We start from the raw sequence: 25,377 nt of genomic DNA on the forward strand, positions 1-25,377 counted from the left end.
TATGTGAAATAATAGTGGTGCTGTTTGTGATCAAATGCAGGAAAAACTTCTTATGTTTTCTGGATGGTGACTGTGCTGTGCTTGTTTGCAATATTCAGAAGTAACCTGCTAGCAGAGGTGAATATCAGTTAAGAATTCAAGTGGTTTGTCAAGCATATGAGAGGAGCTAATGTTTCACAGCTTCTTATTCAAAACTGTGAACACAAAGAAGCCAGTGCCCACTGTTAACATAGGCAACAGTTTTTAGTGAATTTCAGTTTGGATTTCTCCATGGTTCATGATATAACTGAATATTTTAAATTTATAACAACTACATTAAGAAGTAACTACACTTACAGATTTAATATCATCTGGGAATATTTTCTGCAGCTATACAGAGGTGTGAATGTACATACAAAAGCAATTGGACTGCTTGAGGCTAATGAGTTACCACTTGTCTTCTCTGACTGCTCTACTTCCAAAGTAGAGTGTGTTCAAAAGGTCTTTGATTTAATATTTGACATTATATATATGTATGTGCTTGCGTGTTTAGGGAAAAAAAAATCCAACCTCAAAAAGAAGTCAGAAGTACCAAACATATTTACAAATATGTATAAAAATGTGTGTGAGCTTTGCTCTTTTTTTTTTTTTTAATTGGTCTTATTCTTCATTATACAGAACTGCATTAATTAGGCTCTGAATAGGGTCTTGGTGGTCAGTAAGGAAGACAGTGGTTATTGGAGTCTTGTAACTCCAGCAGTCAGATTGACTGTTCTTATTCATGCTGGGTGAGTTCAGAAGCTTAATTTATCTGTTAGCACCATCACTCCTATGCCAGTAACATAACACCTATCCTTTATGTAATCCTTCCCTTGCTGCAGCCAGCTGATAAAAAGCCAAAAAGAAAACTTTTGGTGAAACTGGATGTATATTAAAGTAGAGGAAGGAAAGAGAAATATCTTAAAAACAGTAGAAGAGAATAAAATGTGTTTGGTGTGCTGGAAATATTGTTATGCAAAATGAAAAATATGAATTAAAAATTATGCACTGTCCTTTGTAATTTGAATGAGAGAAATAGGTTGGTAGAAATCTGGGCCAGACAATTTTGAGATTTAAGCCTTTCATGATGGAATTAAAAAAGCAATCATAATTGGGCACTAAAACTTCCATATTTCAAAATGTTTATAAGGTGCTCCAGTATTTGTACTGGAGACTGTCTTTGAATTTGAACATAAACAAAGTAATTCAAGCAGATCACCTAGCTTTGTTAGCTAGCTGTGTCCTATTGAACCAAGCCAGTGCCTGGAACGTGTTACTTTCAGGCCATGGGGTTGTAACAGCTACAACGCATTAAGGTAAACAAGAAAAAAAGTAACTAAATCTCCTATTCTGAGAACACCAGTGCCATATATGAAATAGCTGCCGTGGCATTTGTTCCATTAAGGCATTTGTTCCAGTGGCAAGTTGAGCAGGGGGTCTCTGGAGTCCTGGCGTTGTGCTCAGTGGGTCCCACCCCCGTTTTTTTCAAGCGAGCGCTGTCTCCTTCAGCGCCGGGCAGGACAGCGGGCGGCGCGTCAGCTGACTCCAGTATTAGTTTCATGGTCCAGGAGGAAATGAAACGTTTGATTCCAAAAGTTTTCGCTTCTTCGGTGTAATGGTAAGAATATTGTTGCTGGTTTGGGGCATTTTTTTAGCATGATGTTATATTAAGTTAAGGAGGTGAATCTGTATTCCTTGGAGTGTTTGCTACAGGTGTCTGTTCGATTAGACAGTTTGGGGAGCTCAGGAAAACCAAGGCCAGCTCCTCCTCTGTTGACCTTTTTGAGGGAGGAGGGGGGAGTCAAGAGTGGTAAGGGCATAAAGTGACAAATTATTACAACTACATAGCTTTGTCCATATTACTGTCCTGCTTGGTTCTTGCTGAATGATTAAATTTATACTGGTAAATTTACTGATATAGAAGATGCCTTCTGAAGTTTGATATTGCTAAGTCATTCTCAGTTAAGTATGCGGTATAAAGGTTTATATTTAGCACTTCAGTGCAGCAATACAATTAGGAATAGAACATTGCTTTCTTTCTCACTTGGCTGCAAATAATTAAAGTTTAGAGTTAGCATATAAATCATTGCTTCAGTGTATGATTTTTCAAGTGTGTTTTTCTGACAGTGAATTAAACAAGCTAGTCTGACTGAATAAATGATATTCTCTTTTTCATAGTACTTGCTTGTGCTTTAGCAACATATATTCACATTTCTCAGCAATTTCTGGACAGCAATCAGGAGAGATGAGAAACTCTTAGATCTTGAAAAAATGAAATCTTTATACCACCAGGGTGACAAAGCAAGGCAAACTCTTTTCTGTGCATTTCTGTAACTTGATATTTGATCGGTGTTGCCTTTGGAGAGAAAACATGTCCCATAACTATATGCACAATAAGACCATGTTAAATTCAGAAGATGAGATAATTTTCTTGGGGGTTTGTGTAAATTTCTCCAAGTATAATTGGAACTAGGCTTCCAACAATGGAGTTGATATTGAGGAAACTGTGCACAGGATACAATAAGCTGCATGGTCTTCCCTCATTACCACTCCCAGCTGTAGGATGACATACAGGGGACCTCTGGGATCTTCTTCACTAGTTCCAGTTTGCTGTGTTTAGCTGTGATTCCAGCTCTGTTTGCTGTTATGGAAAGTGTGAAGTGCAATCTTTGAGCACAATTCCTGAGCATTGAATAATGACAATCCAAATACCCACACAGTACCCACCTCACCTAGTTTTCCCTCCAACAGGAAGGGTCATTTCAGGCTCTAGGTTGCTTTTTAGTATTTCACTGACTGGAATTCAAATTTTATTCCATTGGAATGACATGGGGTTTTCCTCTGTGGGTAATATATTGGACTATTTTGTGTGTATGTTTGTTATGTAGAGGAATAAAGGAGGAAAAATAGAGACTTATAGGAATATGAAGAAGATGTTTATTTTTCCCTCTTCTGTCCTGTATTGTTAATAACACAATGTTTAAAAAGAAAAAAATACCTAGTCATTTTAAATTGGCAAGACTATGGGAGGGTTTTGCATACAGATGCTGTGGAAGCATTTCCTCTCCCTCTCTGCCACATATGTGGGTACGCCTTCCTCCTGTTCTCCTTTCCACCTTCATGCCTGATTTTCTGTATCCTTTTAACAGTCCCATTCCCACAGGTATAAATTATGCAGCCAGAAGGATCAGGCCTAGCTTTTTGAAATGAATCTTGGTGATCAGCGGGTCATTGAACTTCTGTGCTGAGACTCCTGGCTAAATCTGCAGCCATACCATGCAGTAAATGTGACATGCTGTGTTTGCAAAGCTTTGGATATCCAATGGTGCAACAATGTGACCTGTAGTTTGAAACCTCTGTGTGAATGTATCTTCATGTTCCATGGAATCATTTTGACCTCTAACTAATGTATTTATAGGATTGGATTAATACTAGGAATAATATTTGTTGATTTTTTCATATGTAGTTACTGTGCAAAAAGAACAGTATGTCTGCCGAGATATGTTTACTGTATTGGTATATTTCTATGACATTAAAATTCTTTTTAGTAAGTTATGTTTTCTGTTTTTCTTTTCTTTTTTTCCCACGTGGTTTTGTTGTCGTGCAGAGCTCTGGGATTGAAACGTTAGTGGAGGAGCTTTGCTCCAAACTGAAAGACCTTCAGAGTAAGCAAGGTGAGGAAAAAAAATGTTTAAACTTCTGAGGCCATGTATTGTATGTATCAGCTCTGCAACATTCTGGGACGGGGTGGGTGTGGGGGAGTAGGCTGTTTTTCAGTAGCTTTTAGTACAGGCCATGCAATTTTAAAATACATTTGAATAATTTCATTCAAATAATTTAAGCAATTTTGTATTGGTATGCTTTATTTACTAAGAAATAGCTAGTCACAAATGGAGCTTTCTTCATTAAAAGCTATAACTATTCATATCCAGCTGTGCCTGCTTTTTTAGTAAATATTCCAAATTCAGCATCTCCCCTCTCTACCAAAAGTAATGATAATAAGGTAGGCTTGATTCTGTTCCTTTTGTGTATTGATACTTGCAAAGAGCAGGTTTGCCTCAAAATAATTATGTGGAAACTATTTGTGTGAAAAGCATCCAAATAAGCACCACTACTTAAAATTTCTGGGCTGTAGGGGAATGAGAATGGGTGCTTTATGATGTCAAGCTTAGGGGAGAGGGAGCATAATGTAAAGTTGTATTGTCTCTAGTGAAAATTCATCACACATAAATGTTTACTCAGGCACACAGCAGCAGCCTTGGACAGTTAGAGTAAAATTAATATGCTTATTATGTAGTATAAGTAGCTGTAAATAAAAGAAACATTTTCCTGCTTAAAGCATGGTTTTAGCTGTTTCCATTCCCTGTTTTTGTTTTTAAACAGTAATCATTAGTCAGCTCTTAGTATTTCATAATGCTGTAAATTTCTTTCTGAGCCAAGGTGATGTTGAACATTTATTTTGAAAAGAATAAAATAAAAAAATAGTATGTCTCACTTTTTTTTTATTTTAAAGGTTTGAATGTAAAGAATTAGAAAATCTTCAGTCACCTCTCACACAGGAAATATGCCTTTACATCCACTCAAAGCTCAAAAATTACTGTAAGGATATTTCCTGTTAGTGAAACACATGAGAAGTGTGTGGCCAATAATGAAAACATTTAGTTAAATAGTCGATTTTTAAGAAATATTTTTTGTGTCTGTAGCAATGCAAGAATGAGATAAGGATTTGGACCAATTAAACATTCAGCCGGAATCCTCCCAGTGGGGCATTGCTAGCCATGAGGTTGCATGGAATTGCTGGCTGGTCGTGTTTGATCAGATTTGCAGGACTGGACAAGTGTGAAAAACTTGAATCTTGGGTGGTGGTAATTCATAATTTCTTAATGTTATTTACAGTGTTGTATGGAAATTTTACTACTATTATGGTTATACATCCTGGTGCTTTTTGTTAAATACTGTTATAAAGTACACAGTCTTTTTTGAATTTTTCTGTTAAGCATTTGGGATTTTCTTCCAAAACAGAGGAGAAGATTCACAAAAAGTTAGAAGGCTCTTTGACTCCTGAGACTGATTTATCTCCCACAGCAAAGGATCAAGTAGAAATGTATGCATTTTTTTTATTATTATTATCTTAGATGCTTTTCTCTTTTTATTGACATATTTTAACACAGTGAAGTTAACTCAGTGGGGAATCTGGAGTTTTGTGGATATTAAGAAATACATTTCTTTTCAAGCCATCTTCTTTTGTTAATCTTGTATATTTAAATATAAGCATTTGGTACCATGGGCTAGTTCAATTTCTGTCAAAGCCCAGACTGCTTTCATTTGACTACATACAGAACTCAAACCATACTTTATTTTAGTTTCCTGAAGACTAAGTCAACCAGACAAAAACCTTTAAAACAACATTAATTGACATGTAGATTTACAAGGAGAGAATAATTTGTTTCCTGGATTCAGATCTCGCTGTCTTCTATTGCAGAAATGGCAAACAAACTCTTATAACCTTTAAACTCTTGATAACCAAAGTGATCTCCTAGTTAGCAAGTACCTGAGTCCAGTGTTACTGAACTACCCAGGAGTTTTGTCATTGACCTCTCTTAGAGATACAACTGCTTCTGTATCTCTTAATAGTAGCAACAGCCTAGTAGAAATGTTACTAAATGGATGATCTGTCTTCAGGGAACTGATTGTGCTAATGTGCATTTTATTTAACTGACTTGTAAAAATTTTAAATAAGTTTTCATTGAAATATATGTGATTCTGTAAAAATCTCTCTACCACTAAACACGTACTACTATAAATGTTGCAGAAAAGCGTATTTTAATCTTGTACCTCTTGCATAAAGCTATTAAGCATCTTAAACTACTCAAAACCTACTCTTTTTTAATAGCTTTTTCTTAATAACTGGATGATCAAACTATGTAGAATTTAACAAATAATGTCTCATTTCATAAACAAAAATTTTAAAAACTGAAATTCAGGACTTTCTCATCTAAATCAAACATTTAAGAAGACTGTAGTGAATTACCACATTATCTAATAAACCTGGAGCCACTGTTGTGAGCATCTAAGATTTCTCTCTACAGTGATGTTTAGTAGTCTCTGAAAAGGAAATTATTTTACTTGTATGCAGTATATTTCTAAACATATATTAATATAAGCACTTTTAAAGCTCATTTTAATTTTCCCTTTGATATCATTCAAATGGTGCAGTGAGTGGCATGTGCATATGTACTGCAAACTAGATTTTTAGCAATTAGACTGGTAGTGTTTTGCTGTGGTTTTTTAATACTTATCTGAAGCTCTACAATCCAAATGTCCCTTTTGTTTTGCTTTCAGGTACTATGAAGCATTTCCTCCTCTTTCTGAAAAGCCAGTTTGCCTGCAGGAAATTATGACTGTATGGAATAAATCCAAAGTATGCTCTTACTCTAGCTCCTCATCTTCATCCACTGTTCCACCAACTAGCACGGATACATCTTCTCCGAAGGACTGCAATAGTGAAAGTGAAGTAACTAAAGACCGAAGTAATAAAGTATCTGCCACTGTACAGGAAAGAACCCAGCAGAAGAAGAGTAAAAACGAGAAAGAAAACAAGTTCAGTAACAACACCGTTGAAGAGAAGCCCGTTTTGTACAAAAAGCAAGTCCGACATAAGTCTGAAGGGAAGATGCGTCCCCGCTCCTGGTCATCGGGATCCAGCGAGGCTGGCTCAAGTTCTAGTGGTAATCAAGGTGAATACAAGGCATCAATGAAATGTATTAAAGTAAGACACAAAACAAGAGAGGTTCGGAGTAAAAAAGGGCGGAACGGGCAGAGCAGGCTGTCAGTGAAATCTGGTGAAAAGGTTGATAGAAAAGTCCACAGCGGAAGCAGCAGCAGCAGCAGCAGCGGGTCCATCAAACAACTGTGCAAAAGAGGTAAAAGGCCATTAAAAGAAATTGGAAGAAAAGAAGCTGGCGGTAGTGATGGAAAAGATTTGTATTTAGACAGTAGAAACGAAAAGGAATATAAAGAAGAGCCCTTGTGGTATACTGAGCCGATTACGGAGTACTTTGTTCCTCTTAGCAGAAAAAGCAAGCTGGAGACTACGTACCGCAACAGAGAAGATATATGTGGAGTAACATCAGAGGCTGTAGAAGAGTTGTCTGAATCAGTGCATGGTCTTTGTATTAGCAACAATAATACTCATAAAACATACCTCGCAGCAGGTACTTTCATCGATGGTCACTTTGTAGAAATGCCTGCAGTTCTAAATGAGGATATTGACCTCGCTGGGACCTCAATATGTTCTCAACCAGAGGACGACAAGTATTTAGATGATGTTCATCTGTCAGAACTAACGCACTTCTATGAAGTGGATATTGATCAATCCATGTTGGATCCTGGTGCCTCAGATACGATGCAAGGGGAGAGTCGGATTTTAAATATGATTCGACAGAAGAGTAAAGAAAAAACTGATTTTGAGGCAGAATGTTGCATAGTGTTAGATGGAATGGAGTTGCAAGGGGAAAGTGCAATATGGACTGATTCGACCAGCTCTGTTGGTGCTGAAGGGTGGTTGTTGCAAGATCTTAGTAATTTAGCTCAATTTTGGGAGTGCTGTTCATCTTCTAGTTCTGGTGATGCAGATGGGGAAAGTTTTGGAGGAGATTCTCCGATCAGATTCTCCCCCATCCTAGACAGCACAATGCTTAATTCACACATGCTTGCTGGCAATCAAGAGCTCTTTTCAGATATTAATGAAGGGTCTGGTATAAACTCTTGTTTTTCAGTGTTTGAAGTGCAATGCAGTAACTCTGTTTTACCATTTTCTTTTGAAACACTCAGCTTGGGAAATGAAAATGCAGATTCTAGTAGCACTGCTAATATTCTTGGGAAAACACAGTCTAGATTGCTAATATGGACCAAAAATAGTGCCTTTGATGAAAATGAACACTGTTCTAATCTTTCAACAAGAACCTGTAGTCCATGGTCACACTCAGAAGAAACACGTTCAGACAATGAGACTATAAATATTCCATATGAAGAATCCACGCAATTTAATGCAGAAGATATTAATTATGTAGTTCCTAGAGTGTCTTCGAATTATGTAGATGAAGAAATTCTAGATTTTCTGCCAGAAGAAACCTGCCAGCAACAAGCTAGAAGTTTAGGAGAAATGCCCGCTTTGATTTTCAAAAAGAAATCTAAGCTAGAATCTGTCTGTGGTATTCAGCTAGAACAAAAAGCAGAAAGTAAAGACTATGAAACTACACAAGGGTGTAGGGAAAGCAGTCCACATGGAGATGGCTACAGCTCAGGGGTTATTAAAGATATTTGGACAAATATGACAGACAGAAATTCTGCAGCGATGGTAGAAATAGAAGGAATAGAAGATGAATTGTTTTCAACTGATGTAAATAACTATTGCTGCTGTTTGGATACAGAAGCAAAAGTTGAAACCCTCCAGGAACCCAATAAAGCAGTGCAAAGATCAGAGTATCACCTTTGGGAAGGTCAAAAGGAGAATGTAGAGAAGAGAGCCTTTGTCTCAAATGATTTATCTAAAGTAGATGGTGGTGACTATACCACACCATCAAAACCCTGGGATGTTAACCAGGATAAAGAAAACTCATTTATACTTGGTGGTGTGTATGGGGAGCTCAAAACATTTAACAGTGATGGAGAATGGGCAGTGGTGCCACCTGGTCACTCAAAGGGGAGCTTACTGCAGTGTGCAGCTTCCGATGTGGTGACAATAGCTGGCACAGATGTTTTTATGACTCCAGGTAATAGCTTTGCCCCTGGGCACAGGCAATTATGGAGGCCGTTTGTGTCATTTGAACAGAACGAGCAATCCAAGAGTGGAGATAACGGATTAAATAAGGGTTTTTCTTTTATCTTCCATGAAGACTTACTGGGAGCTTGTGGGAACTTTCAAGTCGAAGAACCAGGGCTTGAATACTCATTCTCTTCCTTTGACCTGAACAATCCATTTTCACAAGTTCTTCATGTAGAGTGTTCGTTTGAGCCAGAAGGAATTGCATCTTTCAGCCCTAGTTTTAAACCTAAGTCGATTCTGTGCTCCGATTCAGACAGTGAGGTTTTACACCCCAGGATATGTGGTGTGGATCGAACGCAGTACAGGGCTATACGGATTTCTCCGAGGACTCACTTTCGCCCAATTTCTGCATCTGAACTTTCTCCAGGTGGTGGAAGCGAGTCAGAATTTGAGTCAGAAAAAGATGAGGGGGGTATTGCTGTCCCTCCCCAAGTAGATGTATTTGAGGATCCGCAAGCAGATCTCAAACCTCTGGAAGAAGATGCAGAAAAAGAAGGGCATTATTACGGAAAATCAGAGCTTGAATCTGGAAAATTCCTTCCCAGATTAAAAAAGTCTGGAATGGAGAAGAGTGCACAGACATCACTGGATTCCCAAGAAGAGTCGGCCGGGATGTTGCCAGTAGGAAACCAAGATCCCTGTTTAGAATGCAGTATGAAAGAATCTCTAGAAGGGAGAGTGGTGGAGAGCTCTAAAGTAAACTGCAGAATAGTGGAGCCACGTGAGGAGACTGGCAGGTTTTGCAGTTGTAAAGCAGGGTGTCATTTCCCCACGTATGAGGATAATCCTGTTTCTTCAGGAGAGCATGAAGAGGTATGTGGATATATGAAATTACAGAATTTGCAGCTGGCAGCTGATAACCAGCAGTTTGTCATGTGACAGTTCAGTTTAAATGTTTGTGATTGTATAGATCTCTAGAAAATACAGTTTTGTAGAGAAACTGGAGGTTCCATCTGAACGTAAGAATAAACTCGCTTATTGTAAGGGTGACCGAGTGCTGGCACTGGTTGCCCAGGAAGGCTGTAGAGTCTCCGTCCTTGGAGATTTCAAAAGACATCTGGACAAGGTCCTGGGCAGCCTGCTCTACTGGGCCCAGCTTGAGCAGGGGGAGTTGGATGTGATGACCTCCAGAGTTCCTTTTGAACCTCAGTCGTTCTGTGATTCTGTGAAAAATTAGCCATCTTCAGGTATTTTGGTGTCATCTTGCATACCTTTAGAAATATATGCATGTGTACACTCACGTGACTTTAAAAATCTGTTTACCTTAGGTTTTTAGGTTATCTGATTTACATATAAAATGTTAAAATGTGCATAAATTTTGAGTAATGAAATATTACTGATTTTGATTCAAACATATTTTAAAATTCTGAAGAAAAAGTTCTGAAGTCAGTCTTTTCAATATAGTTTCTTCAAGTAGAAGAATTTGGAGTTGAACTACTGGATGTAAACTTCAGCAAAGAAAGACTTGTAAAAAGGCTTAATTGTCAGCATAGAGCCAAAAAGAAATAAAACATGGATGCAAAATATCCCTCGCTACCACAGTACTGTAAGAAAGCCTCAGCATAACTGTGGGTTAAGCTCAGAGGTTTCTTTCTGATAATAGTTGCCATAAGTTAAGTAATAATCAAGATAAAAATTCCTTTCTAGCCAAAAATACCCTGAGTTTTTCTTGCTTTGAGCTCCCTCTGTTCTTGAGTAGAAACATTTAACTATCAAAATGAATTAGATGTGTGGCCAGCCCAGAGATATTGTCTGGATAGCTATAAGTTACATCTTACATTTTCTTTTCCTTACATTGTACATTTTCTTTTCCTCTTCAGCCTCCTCTTGCACATACTCAGCAATTGTAGTATTTACATTTGGAGGAAGTTTTTCCATTTTCAACTGAAGAGTTGCACCCAGCTTGTGTTGTGCAATTGCTTATTTCTCAAGTTATAAGTTGAAACATTAACTCATACATAGGCAAGCTAACCTTTCTCTTGCTAAAACTAAATCTCACCTTTTTGTTCAACAAAATCAGACTTTCTTATTTTCCTTCTTCCTTATTTGTTTCTTCTCTCATCCTTCTTTAAATTAATTGCTTCTTTTCCCAGCATCAATAAGTTGATATCTGCTGCTTGCACAAGAGAATCAAGTTTGTGACTTTTCCAGACCCTTTCTAGACATCTTGGTTCCTGCAGCTCTGTTAAGTTAACAGAGAAGTGGCTTCAAAAAGCTTTATGGAGTTTGGGAAGTTTCTGTGTTTGTGCCAGGCCTTGCAGAAAGAGTCATCAAAAAACTTAATGAACTTAGACTGTAAGTCAGAACAGATTCTGGAATTACCTTTTACCAGGAGTAAGTGAAATCTAACTTCATCATGCAGTAGGGCATAATGAATGAACAAGTGATTTTACAGTTATTTGTGACAGCAAGAGCCTGAAGTTCCTTCCAGCCCTTGTCAGATCTTCTTTCTGGATGCATAGTGCTCTGTGAGGTTGCTTATTCTCATCTTCACTTCAACCACTTATCCATTCAAGAAACTAGTAAGTGGCTGGTATATACAGTGGTACCATAGCTTATGGTAGCTCTGAGGCTTGTAAAAGGTCTTCTGGTAGTGAACAGTGTTCAGAAAGCCCTGGTATTTCATTTCATTTGAGTTCCTTAGTGCAAGAGGAAAACTTACTGCTTCCCTTGCTCAGGTCACATGATTTTGTAGGCATTTTCATAGCTTCAAAGTGATAAACCACTGAGAAGGCCAACAACCCTCTCAGCAGTCTAGACTCCAGTTTGGTTTGCAATTCAGCTCTTCCTGGGGGGCTTGGGGAGCTTGATTACCCCCTAAGCTCAGACAGCCTGGGTTAACTTGTCCCCCTCTGTCTACCATGTCTCAAGAAGGTGTGTGCACACTCCAGGCTTTTCTAAGCACCTGAGGTGGAGTCTGAAGGTAATTGACTTTTGGGCTCAAGAGCATGTATTTAAATTTCTTATTGTGCTTAAATGTCTGTAAAAGATGTGTGTGAGCTTTTTTCTTTTTAAGAGTGATATTATTTATTTTCATGAGCATTAAGCTAAATCAATATAAAATACCTAGAATTAGGACAGTCTAGGAACAACTTTTTTCATGGACACCCCACACATACATGCATGGGGGAAAAGCAGGCACTGTGGTGTGGATTTATTAGTATAGATCAATATTGGTAGAGATTTTTTTTTAATGAAACTTTCTGTGTTTCTATGCTTGACTTTGGACAGAAATGAAAGTCATTGTTTAACTCAGTCATCTAATGTAAAGTTTGTGTTCTGAGGTACTTCCAGTATTTTTGCATAAATAATGGATGTGAAAATACTAATATAAACCACAGTGTAATAGTAACACATTCTGTTTTGCATCACTTAAACTTGAGTTATATATGTGCTGTGGAAACACACATCTCTAAATACTTCCTATTTATGAACAAGACTGTAGGAGAATCTGGTTCAGTTTCCTCCCTCTTACCTTCTATATTAGAGCACTTGTCTTAGAATTACAGTGTATTTTGCAGCAGGAATTTGCAAACAGCTCCTGCAGAATTTTTTCAAACATGAATGATATTTATATATCTAGCCATAAGATTAAAAAAAAACTAAAATCAAACCAACAACAAAATGAAACCAACGAAACAATTTTTTTTAAAAGTCCAAACCAAACAACCTCTACAAAAAACCACCAGCACATGCCACCCAAACAACTACATAAGACCCCACAAACACAGCTCCCTTGCCCCCCCAAAGTACAGTCCTTTTTCTTCTGAGTAAATGCTCCTGCTGTTTAGCTGTGGAGTCATGGGTAAGTACACAGTCTGCACCAGTTAATGGCCTGTGAATATACCAACACTGCATCTCCTGTCAACACATTTTATATGGGCTCCAATCCAGCAGGTGTGCTTAAAGAATGCTCATCCTGTCTGGTCCTTGAGATAAATAAAAGGACCTCTGGGGTTTTAAGGTCTGAACATGCCTGAGACACTGGTTTTGGGGATGAGGAAATTCTACTGACAAAAACTGTGTTTGTGTATCTCATGACTGAATTGGCCTTGAATATGGTGAGGTTCTGTGCTGGAGTGGAGTAGTGCAGTGGAAGTGCATAACCCCGTTAGAAAGGGCTGTCAGGAGAGGAAGGGAAGAGGGGTGATTTATAAACATTGGTTCTGAGGTCAGCAGGGTAGAAGGCAAACTGTCATAAATCCAGGTAGTGGTAGGTGGGAGACAAAATTTGGAGGTATCTACTGTGTGCCTTAAAATCAGGGAAATCAAGTGGAGAAAGAGCATGTAGAGTCATCCACATGCAAAGCAAAGGACTGACTGTAAACAGTGAGTAATTTGAGGGTTACCTAAGACAGGACTGGGCCAGATAGTCCTTGGTAAGTGCTGATCATGGCAGGTGATGAAAACACCTACAAAGACTCTTAAGCTCTAACCTTCTAATTATGAGAACATTATTTTGCAGAGATATTGAAGGGATTGTATGAAAGGACTTTAAAAAGATAAGAAAAGAGTTCACAATAGCAGTTTAAAAATCATGAGGGAAAAACCCCAAGGTTTAAACAAAGCAAGTAAAAAAGATTTGGTACACCTGAAAGTTCTAGAAGTAAATCAGAAACAGAAAGATGACAGAAAGATATTTGATAAACAGAACTAGCAAGCTTGGAAAGCTATGAAAATGTAATATCCACAGTATTGATTAGTGCATCTATTGTCATTGTTAATGAAAATACAGATATTACAATATTTCAGTTAGTCACTGCAGTATTAACCTGAGTATCACGAAGAGCAGCAACTAATTTCAGAAAAGCCTACTAGAATACTTGTTTAAAAACACATGGAAGATAGAAAATATATAAAGAAGCAAATCTTGTTTTTAAAGAGGAAAATGGAACTCAGGGAAAATGGAACCAATGACCCTCTTAAATTGCCTAAACTGTACTTTAAACTGCAAATGGCCCAAATGTGTCAGTAACAGGAAGTTTCCAAGTATTAGTTTAGGAGAAAGATTGCACTCTCAAAATAACAGTCAATGGCTTACTAGAGGACAACAGAGATGATTTTTTTTTTAGTATGTGGCATGTTTATGAAAATCCCTGATAATAACAAACTGGGAAGTTCTGCAGGTACACTGGAAGACGGGATTAGAATCAAAAAGTTTTTAAATCTGAATAGTATCTGAAACATAAAATGCAGTACTGCTGGGTCAACTAAAATTTCTACAGAAAATAATAACCCTCTTTACAAACACTGTGGGAGGAGTGACAGGTGAGGAAGTGATGTGAAACAGAAAAGCATTTTCAAATACATCATAGTTGAGTGTATATCAGGAATGATACACTGCAAAAGACAGCAACATGGAGATCCTTGAACAGGAATACCCTTCTGTAAGAGCAGAGTTGCTCTGCTGAAGTACTGGGCTCCTTGTATGAGGAAGGATGTCTTGAGGAGAAAACACAAAGGTCACTACTTAGGACAACAGAGTGAAGGAACTGGGGGTGTTTCTTCTCAAATAAGGGAGACTCTGAGCAGAGGCAGCAGTTTTGCAGAAGCCATAGAGGAGATAAGGGAAAAGTTATGCTCTCTGTAGGCTCCAGTAAACACAAAGGAACTGGATGTGATTACCTTAAATCACACTAAAGGAAATTGAGGAATAAGAATTGTAACCAGACAAGGAGCATACTGTAAGGCTCAGTTATTTTTTAGGGAAGAAGTGGAAATTCTGCCTTGATGAGACTGAACGTAAGAATCGTACATTGTAGTTGATTCCAGCTTTGTGCAAGAGTAGAGGCTAGATTATCTCATAGAGTCCTTTCCACATATATTTTCAGTAAAATTCAACAATGAGGTTACTGCCAAATAGGTTTTAAGAATATAAAGTCTAGACTCAGCTCCCTTTGTTCATTTGTGACTGGCTTCTTGAGCCAAGTGTATCTTCACTGGGTGGCTGATGAACTAAAATTAGGGCCTCATCTTTTGGAATGGGAGTCAATGGGTTCATTGCTGCTTAGGCTTCTGAATTATTCATGTGTTGTATTCTTCCTTATAGTAAGGGCTTGCAGAGCAGGTTCAAAGAAATATTTGCTTACAGATTAATATGATTTTTTTCTGTCAGTTGTAACACTTCTGATAATATTCATTCAGACCATACTGAGGCTTTAGTGCTTATTCTGTTCACATTTTTCAAGCCTTTTGTTACCCTTGTCAGTCATGATCCTTGTCAGCAAGTGTTCTGAAGCAGTACAGCGGGTCAGTGATGGTGTTTTCAAATTAGTATCTAATAGTCTGGGAGAAGTTACTCTCAGTTACTCTATGCCTAGCTTTAAAACCAGAAAGGAAACCCATCAGTTTTCTCTCTGACCTGCAGCAAAACTGGGATTCAAACAGTATTGTAGCTGGTTTTGCCTTGCTGTCTATGAGTTTAACTTAAGAATAAAGTAAAATGAATATGAATGGTTTCAGAGAGGAGAGACTTCCAGTCACAATATTTATTATCACCAGTCTAAATAATAGTAGCTATTTAGATGGTTAGTTGGAAAACTTAATAAAACTTTTCATAAAACACTGGAAGTGTATAGGAGTACGTGTGAAAGAGGAGGAGAAGGAGACATAAATTGAAAATCCTGTTTTCAAAAGGAAAGATTGCCAACAAAGGAAGGTAGACTTGTGCTATTTGGGAGTAGGTATTTTGTATTTCCTGATTGGGAGTGTCTCTTTGATTCACAGGAAATTTCACAATGTGAGACTGCATTTCTAGGAAACACTTAAGCAACTGTAGGAAAAAACTTTTCTTCTGCAAATGTATGAAATGGACATTAAAAGTGTCCTCTATCCCCTCCCAAACAGAAATTCAGCAATGAGCTGGGAGCTCTCTGTGACCTGCCCCAGCTCTCCAGGTGTCAGGGTGTGATGGAAGCACAGGGGGGCTGAAGCAGCCACTGCTGGTTCAGCCATGGAGCCATCCCAGAGCAGGGGCTGAGCTCTGCTGCTGCCTGAGCCTCGGAAGCAAAGCTGCTGCAGCTCCTTGTGCCCTGCCAGACTGATGCTGGCTTTGCCAGTACCTGCTGGGGTTCATGCAGCTTATCCCATGTGCAGGTGTGACAGCAGCAGGGGAGAGACTTTGAAGTTAATAATACATTGTGCCTGTGGAGTTTAGATGCCTCTATCTATAATCAGCACAGAGTGTGGCTTCCATGATTGAATGTATTTGTAAATGCACATATTTCTTACTATGTCCTGCTTATACCCTTGAGCTGCTGCTTTTTTTTTTTTTAATGTTAAAAAAAGACACCAACCGATGGTTTAAGTTCCTAAGAATTTTTTTTTTCTGGAATTAAGGGTTTGAATTTTTGGAGAGTGGTTCCAAAAAGACTGTTCCTGGGTCTTATGACAGGAAACCAGCATGGATAAGTTCAAATAAGTTGAATCTAGGACGTGTCTCTAAATACAGCACTCTTGAGTCACTCCTTTGGTTTGAGAGGGGCTTCTCTTTATTAAGGAGGGAGTGTTTGTCAGTTTAAGTTCTATGGGTGTGTAGTTCTACAGCAGGTTAAGGAGGAACAAAAGGATGCTTATTAATCTTGCATGTTTAAACATTCTCAAGTTTACTGAGGAGGAAGCTGGCTAGAAAGTCAGTGTTGAAGCTCATTTGTTAATGTTTGTTGTAGGCATTTGCACTGTTGTTTGTTTTTTGAATCATTCTAATATCTATAGAGGATGTTACAAGGTGGCATAATCTTTTGAATGCTAATGGGGTTACCTGAGGGACAGCAGTGAAACTGGGGGCCTGTGTGTTGTGACAAGCCCTTGCTATTTTAGCCATGTCCATCAATGTCATAAGGAAAGGCCTCTGGTAAAATTAAACTAGCATTAAAATATGGGGAAAGGGAGAGAATTTTGGCAGTCTTAGTGAATGGATTACTTCTACCATAAAGACAAATCATTGATCATCCTCATAACCTGTTTTTCCTCATGTTGACACATAATTCTCTAATTTTGTGTTTTTCCATTGAGTAATGGTTCTGCCAATTCATCCTCCCAAACTTTAAACATGAAATTTTGCCAATTTTTGTCCTCTGTCTTCTCTGTCTTGTGTTACAATGAAATGTTTGTCATGTTGGCTAACATTTCACCGTACTTCTATCTCTTGGGTAGCTCTCTCTAGATTATAAAGTGTAGGGCTGGAATTAAAATTTTTTTCTGTATTTGTGTAACTCTGCATGGGCAAAGTCTGAGCCCCAGCATGGAGCTCATATTGGCTGTAAGAGTTCAGAGAATGGATGTTCCACTGCAGTTTGACAATCATTTCCCATTAATGTTACAACTTGAGCAGTGTGAGCTGTAAGACTTAGGAAAATTCATTGTAATACCAGAATTTCCTCCTCTACATGTAAGTATATTATTTATGGCAAAATGAAATGTGATTATTTTCTAAACACTTTCCTATATTGAATACTAATCTGCAGAAAATGAGTGGCAGCCAGGAAAAGCAATGCTGGTGGGAAAAGGCGCTCTATTCTCCCCTTTTTCCTGCATCACAGTGTGAAGGTAAGCACCTCTGCCTGTTAGAACTAACATTCTGTTGCACCCATATTAGAATGAAATGCTCCTTGTTATGGATTAGAATTGCTGCAGATGAATTGGATTTACTGTCTGTATTTTAAAAACCCCCACCAGTAAGCTTCCACAAAAAATCTCTCATCTGAGAGAGAACTGGGATGCTTCAGTTGCACTTGTAGTAGATCTCTAGCATGATTCTAAATTGGTTTTAAAAGAAAGTGGTTTTTAAATAATCTTAACATTTACACATATTTACTTAATTCCAAAGCCTGCAATTAAATAAACAGGAAATCTCTGATTATGAAAACACTTTATTACATTTTTTTAATGTTTCATCCTGAAAAATACTTCTTAGGTAGATAAGTCTATAACAATGTGAAAACACGATGATTATCTTTTATGGGTGTGCATAAATAACGTGCCAGTTATTCAGTGAATGTGTGGAATCTCTTTGAGGCTGGGAAGGAGAGGGATTTGCCACTTGCCCACTCCTTTCACACTGACAGACTGGGAATTTTTCTGTCTTGCACAGAGAGCAAGTCCAGTCTTAGTAGGCAGGCTGCTCGTGACCAGAAGCAGGTGTGCTTCCAGCACTCCCAGGAATCCCTAGCTTCTGACAACTGACTCAAGCCCAGGTTTTCAGTAGACCGGCAAGAATCCCCACAGCTTTTTTTGCCCGCATACCAATTCACCTTTTCTGTCTCCAAAGCAAGAAGCTAAACAAGACCATTCTGAATTGGTATCCTGCATTGACAGGATCTCTGGTGCTTTCTGTTAGTACAGGCTCAGGGTGAGAAAGTTTTGATTTGAGCCCTGGTTCCTTAGTAGTTTGAAAGTAGATTAGTCAGTTATTATTTTTGAAGCACACCTTTAAGCGCAGCCAACTAAAACTGTGTTCTTGGTTCCAGAACAGCCTTACTTTGGTGTTTAGGACAGTTTGGGTGACTTCCAAGAACATCTTAACTTTTACTTCACTCCCAGCTGTAGAAGTGTGCCCAGTGCAGGAGCAGTTGGGCGCTCAGAGCTGCCGTCAGTCTTCCCACAGGGGGATCGGGGTCCCCCGCAAAGCCGCGGCGCCGGGGCTGCCCCCTGGCGGCCAGCGCGCCTGAGCCCAGGAGCTGTTGATGCAGAGCCAGGGACAGCGCCATGTCTGTCAGGGACAGCGCCGTGTCTGTCAGGGACAGCGCCGTGTCTGTCAGGGACAGCGCCGAGTCTGTCAGGGACAGCGCCGTGTCTGTCAGGGACAACACCGTGTCAGGGACAGGGCCGTGTCTGTCAGGGACAGCGCCGTGTCTGTCAGGGACAACACCGTGTCAGGGACAGGGCCGTGTCTGTCAGGGACAGCGCCATGTCTGTCAGGGACAACACCGTGTCAGGGACAACACCGTGTCTGTCAGGGACAACACCGTGTGTGTCAGGGACAGCGCTGTGTCTGTCAGGGACAACACCGTGTCTGTCAAGGACAACACCGTGTCTGTCAAGGACAACACCATGTCTGTCAGGGACAGGGCCATGTCTGTCAGGGACAACACCGTGTCTGTCAGGGACAACACCGTGTCTGTCAGGGACAGGGCCATGTCTGTCAGGGACAACACCATGTCTGTCAGGGACAACACCATGTCTGTCAGGGACAACACCGTGTCTGTCAGGGACAGCAGAGCCACGGTTTGCTCTGTGCGACTCAGTTTTTAAACAAGCCCGGGACTTGATCCTCACAGCTGACATTACTCTTCCACAAACCTTTTTCTGTATCCAGTTTTCAGTATGGGTACTTTTTATATGTGGGTGTTGATGCATGTGGTCCATATGTATCTATCTACATGATAGATGTTGATATTATATATACAAGTTTACTCTGGTAAGTAGAAATCATAGCCATTCACATCAACTGGGGTTCTTGAGTTTCAGTGAGGAGCAGGCTACTGTTTCAGTCTATACAGTATGGGTATAGAAATAGGAGTGATGTGGAACACAATGCAATATCAGAATTGAAAAATGTACTGAACCATTTATCATAAAAAAAACTCGTTCTTTGGTATTTTAGGTGTTTCCCTTAACTAAGTAGCTTCTTCTTTTACTATTAGTTATTCAGGTAGGATTTGATGAAGTTTCCATGAGGTATTATGGTGATTTCTTTATGGGTGTCAGACCATAAAAACCCCCACAAGCACAGAGTTTACATGGCATAGAGTGTGAATTCCAAGAATACATCTCTGGATGCTGAAATTTATGGTAAATGTAAATAACAGTGTTCCTCAATTCTGTTTTTTCTTCCTTTGCATCTGAAACACCCCCACAAAAACAATATAAGAGTGCTATACAAATGCCAAGGGAGAGAATGGTGTAGGAGAACTTGCAGATGTAAAGGAAGTATCCAATGATGATGAACATCTTTTAGATTTTAATATGGTAAGTTTCTCAATGGTTTGGGGGAGAAAGTTTTTTTCTTATTTTATAAGGGTGGGCTACTGCATCTTTCCTTTCATCACAGTTCTCAGTCTACCCTCAAATGAAATTCCTGCAAGAACCTTCAAAAGCTTCTCTTCTCTTACTTTGTTTTTTAACCTCCTCTGCATCTTGAGCATCTTTCTAAAAGTTCCTCAGGGTGTTGTACTTTGGGGAGTACAACCCTTTGTACAAACAGCTGTACTTCCAGTAGATAAGCAAAGCCAGTTTCCTTTGGGAATGCTTGCCATTTGCTTGTCATGAGTGTTAAACATGAGTCTTCTTTTCCTTCAACTTCTAATTTCAGTAAGTGTAGAGTGAGCTGAAGTGCACTATGAGGGCAGAAAGGACCAGCAAATAAAGACATAAAGATAATATATGCTGAATACTGTCCTCATTACAAGCAAAAAAAGTCTGTTTTTTTTCTCTAGGGAAAAAAATTCATGTATACATGTGTTTATTGATATAACTTTAAACTTCAGAGTGATGATAGTGCTTAGTTTAACATTGTGACATGCTTGCTATGGCTTTACTCATTCAGATGAAAATATATTTAAAATACATTTGCTTGAAGTTTAGTCAGATCTGTGCTGTGTTTTCCTACTATTTAATACTTACTATCAAGTTTTGGAGATAACTTTTACAGTAATTTTTCTAACATGAACTGTGATAAAGATACATCCTGAGTTCACTTTTGATTCTCTTGCTGTATTATGCAAATCCTAAAATTAAGGAATAGGAAAAAATAATAAAAGCACCACCTTTTTTCCCTGCTGTTCTGCAGTCCTTTCTACATAGTGGACTAAGTCAGGAATGAGGAGGACTTGCCCTGTAATCGTGGCATCTCTCTTGGACAACTAAAAATCCATATAACCTCCCAGCCCAGAGAAAAGCAAGCATGTTCTTTATTGTTCCCCATCAACACTGTCAGTTTAAATCCTTAGGTTTCTTCTGTTTATGAAGCAAGATGTGCAGATGATTTAAATGCTGAGGCAAAACCAAATGGCTTCAGGAAGAAGATCTACTCCAGTGATAGCTCCAGCTCTGAAGACACAGCTTCAGAAGGTGGAAGCGAATGGGCTGATCCATGTGAGGAGGAGCTTTTTTCTCGAACTCAACTGTAAAAACTGCAGAGTAGAGCAGATGATTGAAAAGTAACATAAGATGGAAAACTATCTTTCTTGAGGGTCTGTAGCTCTAAAACAACAACTTGAGTTTCCTCTTCAGTTAATGGATTCAGATGTGTATTTATCTTTCTCTTCTTGCTTATTTTATAGATGAGGACACAGCTGTCCTGTTGAAGATTTTTTTTCCCAAAAAATACTGTTAAATTCTTGGCTATTTGAACTAGACTAGATTGTGTTGTCAAATCAAGAATGGATGTGCATGTGCTTGTCTTAGTAGTACCACTGCCTTTTTGCATCTTAATTGCAGTTATTTTCTTTCGTAACTGTAGCCCTACCACTATTACGATCTTCTTAGCATCGCAGTGTCTACAACTACTTCTGCTATTCAGAGACTTCAGCTTTCTGCACATTAGGCTTTGTTCTTTAAGAACTGGGAGATAAATACTTAACACTGTAATCTATCAGTGCCTTTCTGAATGCAGGAGAAAAGCATGAATGACTTGTCCAGTCTTCATTCAGTAAATCTCATAACTTTGAAGTAGGAACAACAGGGTTGTGCTTTAGAGACTTACAGAAACTGTGTTTTCTATCCTATGATTCCCCCCTCCCACAAACCAACACTGAGGATACCATGGTTTGTATTTTTGCTAACTGGAGAAGCCAAGGATTTTTTTGTAGGTATGGAGGCAATGTGGGTTTTATTTTTTTCCTTTTTTTCTTTTTTTTTTGTCCTTTTTAGCAATTTGCCAATGTGGGGCAGAAGTTCAAAAAGTAACACCAAAAATAATAAACCACTGGGGTGATGTGTGGATTGTTGTGAATTTTGTTAATGAGTAATGAGAATGTTGTCTTGTTGCAGATGAAGGCATTCATGTAACCTGCAAAAGCATCCTGTAACTGAACTTGAGCCTGAATGACTGAAACTCTCTAAAATGCTCAGTGTTCAATGTTTTAAATGCAAAGGGTCAGTGCTTCACTTGAAAGAAATCCTGTGGCTGCTGCAGTTAGCTGCTGTTGTGGCTGTAATTTAGTAAAGCTCGTAGTTCATTTTGTGTTTCTGAGAGAATGTGTGGGGCAAGTTATGTGTGTGGTGGGTGGGGGTAGGGAAGGTGATGACTTACAACATACGTGTGTGATTGCAGTAGTGATTGTTGCTTTATGTGACTTGCTTTTAAATTTTCTTTTGTTAACTTAGAAAGTCAATACATTGTCAAGTTGCATCTGTACAAGACTATCAACTCCTTCTGCTTTTAACACATTATGCAAAATGTATAAACCAGGAGGAGCAATATTTGCAAAACTAAACATTCTGAGTTTTTAACAACACCTAGTTTAAAAAATGACAACAACTAACTAGTCTACACGATCGCAGCATGTCTATAACACCAGGAAGTGCAGAAAGTCCAATACTGACTTGAAAAGCTTCACCATTATTTTTGACAGGCAATAAACCTCACAAGAAACATAGCTGTTTGAAATGTGAGCTGAACTGCCTTTGAAATATGTTCTGCGCTAGAAATGCTTTCTGAGTAACTGGGTTTTGTTGCCTTTATTCAATTGACAGTGTAAGAATTGAAATACATGGTTGGGAAACCATGCCAGTCTTCGTGCAACGCTTTTGGTGAGATCCTTACTAAAACTGGCTTGGTTGCCCTTATCCAAGGACTTTCTTTTGGTCCTCCTCTTAGACTATGTTTTAGGGTTTGTATTCATACAGCAAATCTTTTGACACTTTACAGTTTCTTTTCTTAATTTATTTGCAGACTTTGAATAGATTTTATATATTTTACTTTCTTCTGGAGCTTCCTTGAGAGGTTGTTTAGCACCTGCACTGAAACTAGTTAACTGTAACATGAAAGGAAAAACGAACTTTACACACAAATTCTTCAAATCACTGCAGTGAAGAATGGAATAGAATTCATTTGAGAACAGGAAGTGACCAAGTGGACATATTTCAAACACAAACTTCAGCTCAGTTAATTCTGGCTAGAGCTTCTTCCTTGGTAAGAAAGGGCTCAAAAGTAACAAAGGTGTTGCTCATAGTTACACTGTGGCATGTAATGATCCCAGCACCTTTGGGGAAAATAAAATCCTATCTTGAGCTTGGGCAATAACAAATTGTCTTTACTCGTTTTCATAGTTTAATGGCTAAAGCTCTAAGGCTTTCAGTGAGAGTTGAAGTGTGGTTTTTAGTTTTTCTATATGGATAGAAATACACACCAACAACAATAACAACGACGAGAGCATTAAAGGTTGGCATACGCTGAACCGCACTGTGGGATGAAGCGCATTGCATATCCATAGCATTGAAGTATCAGTTTTCCATTCCTGGGCTGAAATTTGTTTCTACTTTTTGCTTCAAGTGGTTGTATTGTTCTGATTTCACGTACACCAGAGTAACTGATTTTGTTTTCTTGTGGAGTTACTTAACACCGAATAAAAATATAAAAGGACAATTGGATGGTGTGTGTGTGTGTCTTCATTTTCTTCGGCTAATGTGTATAGTATAGATACAACATGCAGTTAAGCATTAAATATTCTGGAGAAATGGCATGACATACCTAATTTGGGAGTCCTTTTCATTGCTGTAATTCATGTTTAGAAAACAGGAGACCTTTTAAAAAAAATCAAACCCAAGCAAACCCAGACCCTCTCTCACGTAACGGTTACAGAACTGGTAATGTAATACGGGATCTAACCCAGCAGATTTCTATTTCTGCTTTTAATTTGTGTTCAGCCATCAAGTAACCAGTATCTCACTAATTCCATGGCTGCACCTCCTTTCAGAGAAAGGAAAAAAAGCCCCAACAGGTCACATTCTACTTGGTGGAGCCTTGTGCATTTTGGTGCTGTAAGTCTGCAGGCAGGGTAACCTGGGATTGTGTGCAGAATGAGTTCTGCTGAATTAAGAGTTCAGTGAAAACAACACAGAAACACACACTGGGAAATAATGGAAGTCCCTCTGTAAGGTCCTTGGGTGAATACTTTTGTTCAAACTTGGTCATTGAAACTTTAAAAGGCATATGTTATTTTCAATTATTTTTTAATTATTTCTTAAATACAGCAGAAATAGTATATTATCATTGCATTTATAGAAGATACTTGATAAAAGAACTACGTTTCATCAGTCAGGCTTTTCAATTCCTGTATCTGAATTAATATTAAATACACATATTGTAAAGAATTTGTTTCCAGTGTAAACAATGCTTCTGTCATGCAAAAACTGCCACTGTATAGTCCTAGAGCAAGTGCATCTGTTAATGGTAGGACAGGCTGGCTGTAAATGCATGTCACACTGTGCCTTCATGGGAGTGTCTGATGTGAAAATACATGGGAAGGCAGTGAACCTTCTGGAAAGCCAGGATTCCTTCACAGTAACTCATTCTTTCCCTGCCAGGACCAGCATAGTTAAGTATTATCCCCAATGAATTAGTCATTACCTTCCACATACAGCATGTCACATAATTTTCTTTTATTACCTGTGAAACTAATAGCAAAAAGACTCCAGAGGTCTGAGACAAAGGAGTCTTTGCTGATACATTTTAGATTCCTACTGTAAGACTTCTGTTCCATTGTTCAAGTTCCTCTCAAATTGTAGTATTACATGCAAATGCTTATAAATTTTATGGTCTACCTCTGCTCCAATGGGATGATAATGGGATGAACAGGAAAAAAACAGCTGCCAGAGCTGACAGTGGGCCAACATGCTGCTGAGAAAAAGCCACTGAGTGACAAAACACTGGTGTCCCTGTCCTACTTCATCCGTGTATAACAACTTCACTGTAAACAATGAGGACTGAGGCTGAGCTGAGAGGCTGCCATGGGCACTGCCTTCTGCCTGACAGCCTTTTTGTAGGGCAAATGATTCTGGAAGAACAGTGTCTGTCATTGCTGCATTTGCAGCTAATCCAAGAGCCAGGGGTTGCAAAAGCAGTACAAAGTCTCTGTGTCCCTCTGTTAACAGCTGTAACAGTCATTTAAAGTGCTATGACTGCTTGTCACATCAAAATTTTGGGATTTGCTGATGAAGGGTTAACTGCAATCATTTCTGCACAGGCCTTATTTTACTCACTGCAAGCAAACAGAGACACAGGAGAAGCAGCAACTCTCCTTGTCTCATAAAACTGAGAACACTCAAATTCTTAAATTTCTTCTAAAACCATTTTTCCTTCTAAGCACTAAAAATACTGTTAAAAAGTATAGATGAATACATTTTCAGCTTCATCTCTGCTTTCCTGTTGGTAGCCATGGAAATGCTCAAGCAAAGAACAGTACAGTACAGTAGCAGTACTGAAAGCAAATACATAAGCACCACCTAAAAAAAGGGATGCCACTTCCACTGCTAGAGATTTTTAGGAACATATTAGACAAATGTGTCAGAAATTGTGCAATGACCCACGA

General features: G+C 38.7%; 1 protein-coding gene across 8 annotated transcripts in view; it reads left to right on the plus strand.

Annotated features, from left to right (window-relative positions):
- The window catches only part of KIAA0232 (KIAA0232 ortholog), a 64,496-nt gene extending 41,059 nt beyond the window's left edge, over positions 1-23,437 (plus strand). For 3 of the 8 annotated variants that reach the window (XM_054633895.2, XM_077177738.1, XM_077177741.1), the window contains 5 exons: positions 3,626-3,692; positions 5,041-5,122; positions 6,361-9,658; positions 17,311-17,392; positions 19,716-20,936. In XM_054633895.2, the coding sequence (XP_054489870.2) occupies positions 3,626-3,692; positions 5,041-5,122; positions 6,361-9,658; positions 17,311-17,392; positions 19,716-20,113 (3,927 nt within the window). In that variant the 3' untranslated portion in view covers positions 20,114-20,936. Of the gene's footprint in view, positions 1-3,625; positions 3,693-5,040; positions 5,123-6,360; positions 9,659-17,310; positions 17,393-19,715 lie in introns of those variants that run through there. The other 5 variants (XM_054633897.2, XM_054633901.2, XM_077177739.1 and 2 more) reach the window with 5 other exon arrangements.
- Positions 23,438-25,377: the final 1,940 nt, after the last annotated feature.

The sequence above is a fragment of the Agelaius phoeniceus genome, chromosome 4, assembly GCF_051311805.1.
Source record: "Agelaius phoeniceus isolate bAgePho1 chromosome 4, bAgePho1.hap1, whole genome shotgun sequence".
NCBI classification, from domain to species: Eukaryota; Metazoa; Chordata; class Aves; order Passeriformes; family Icteridae; genus Agelaius; species Agelaius phoeniceus.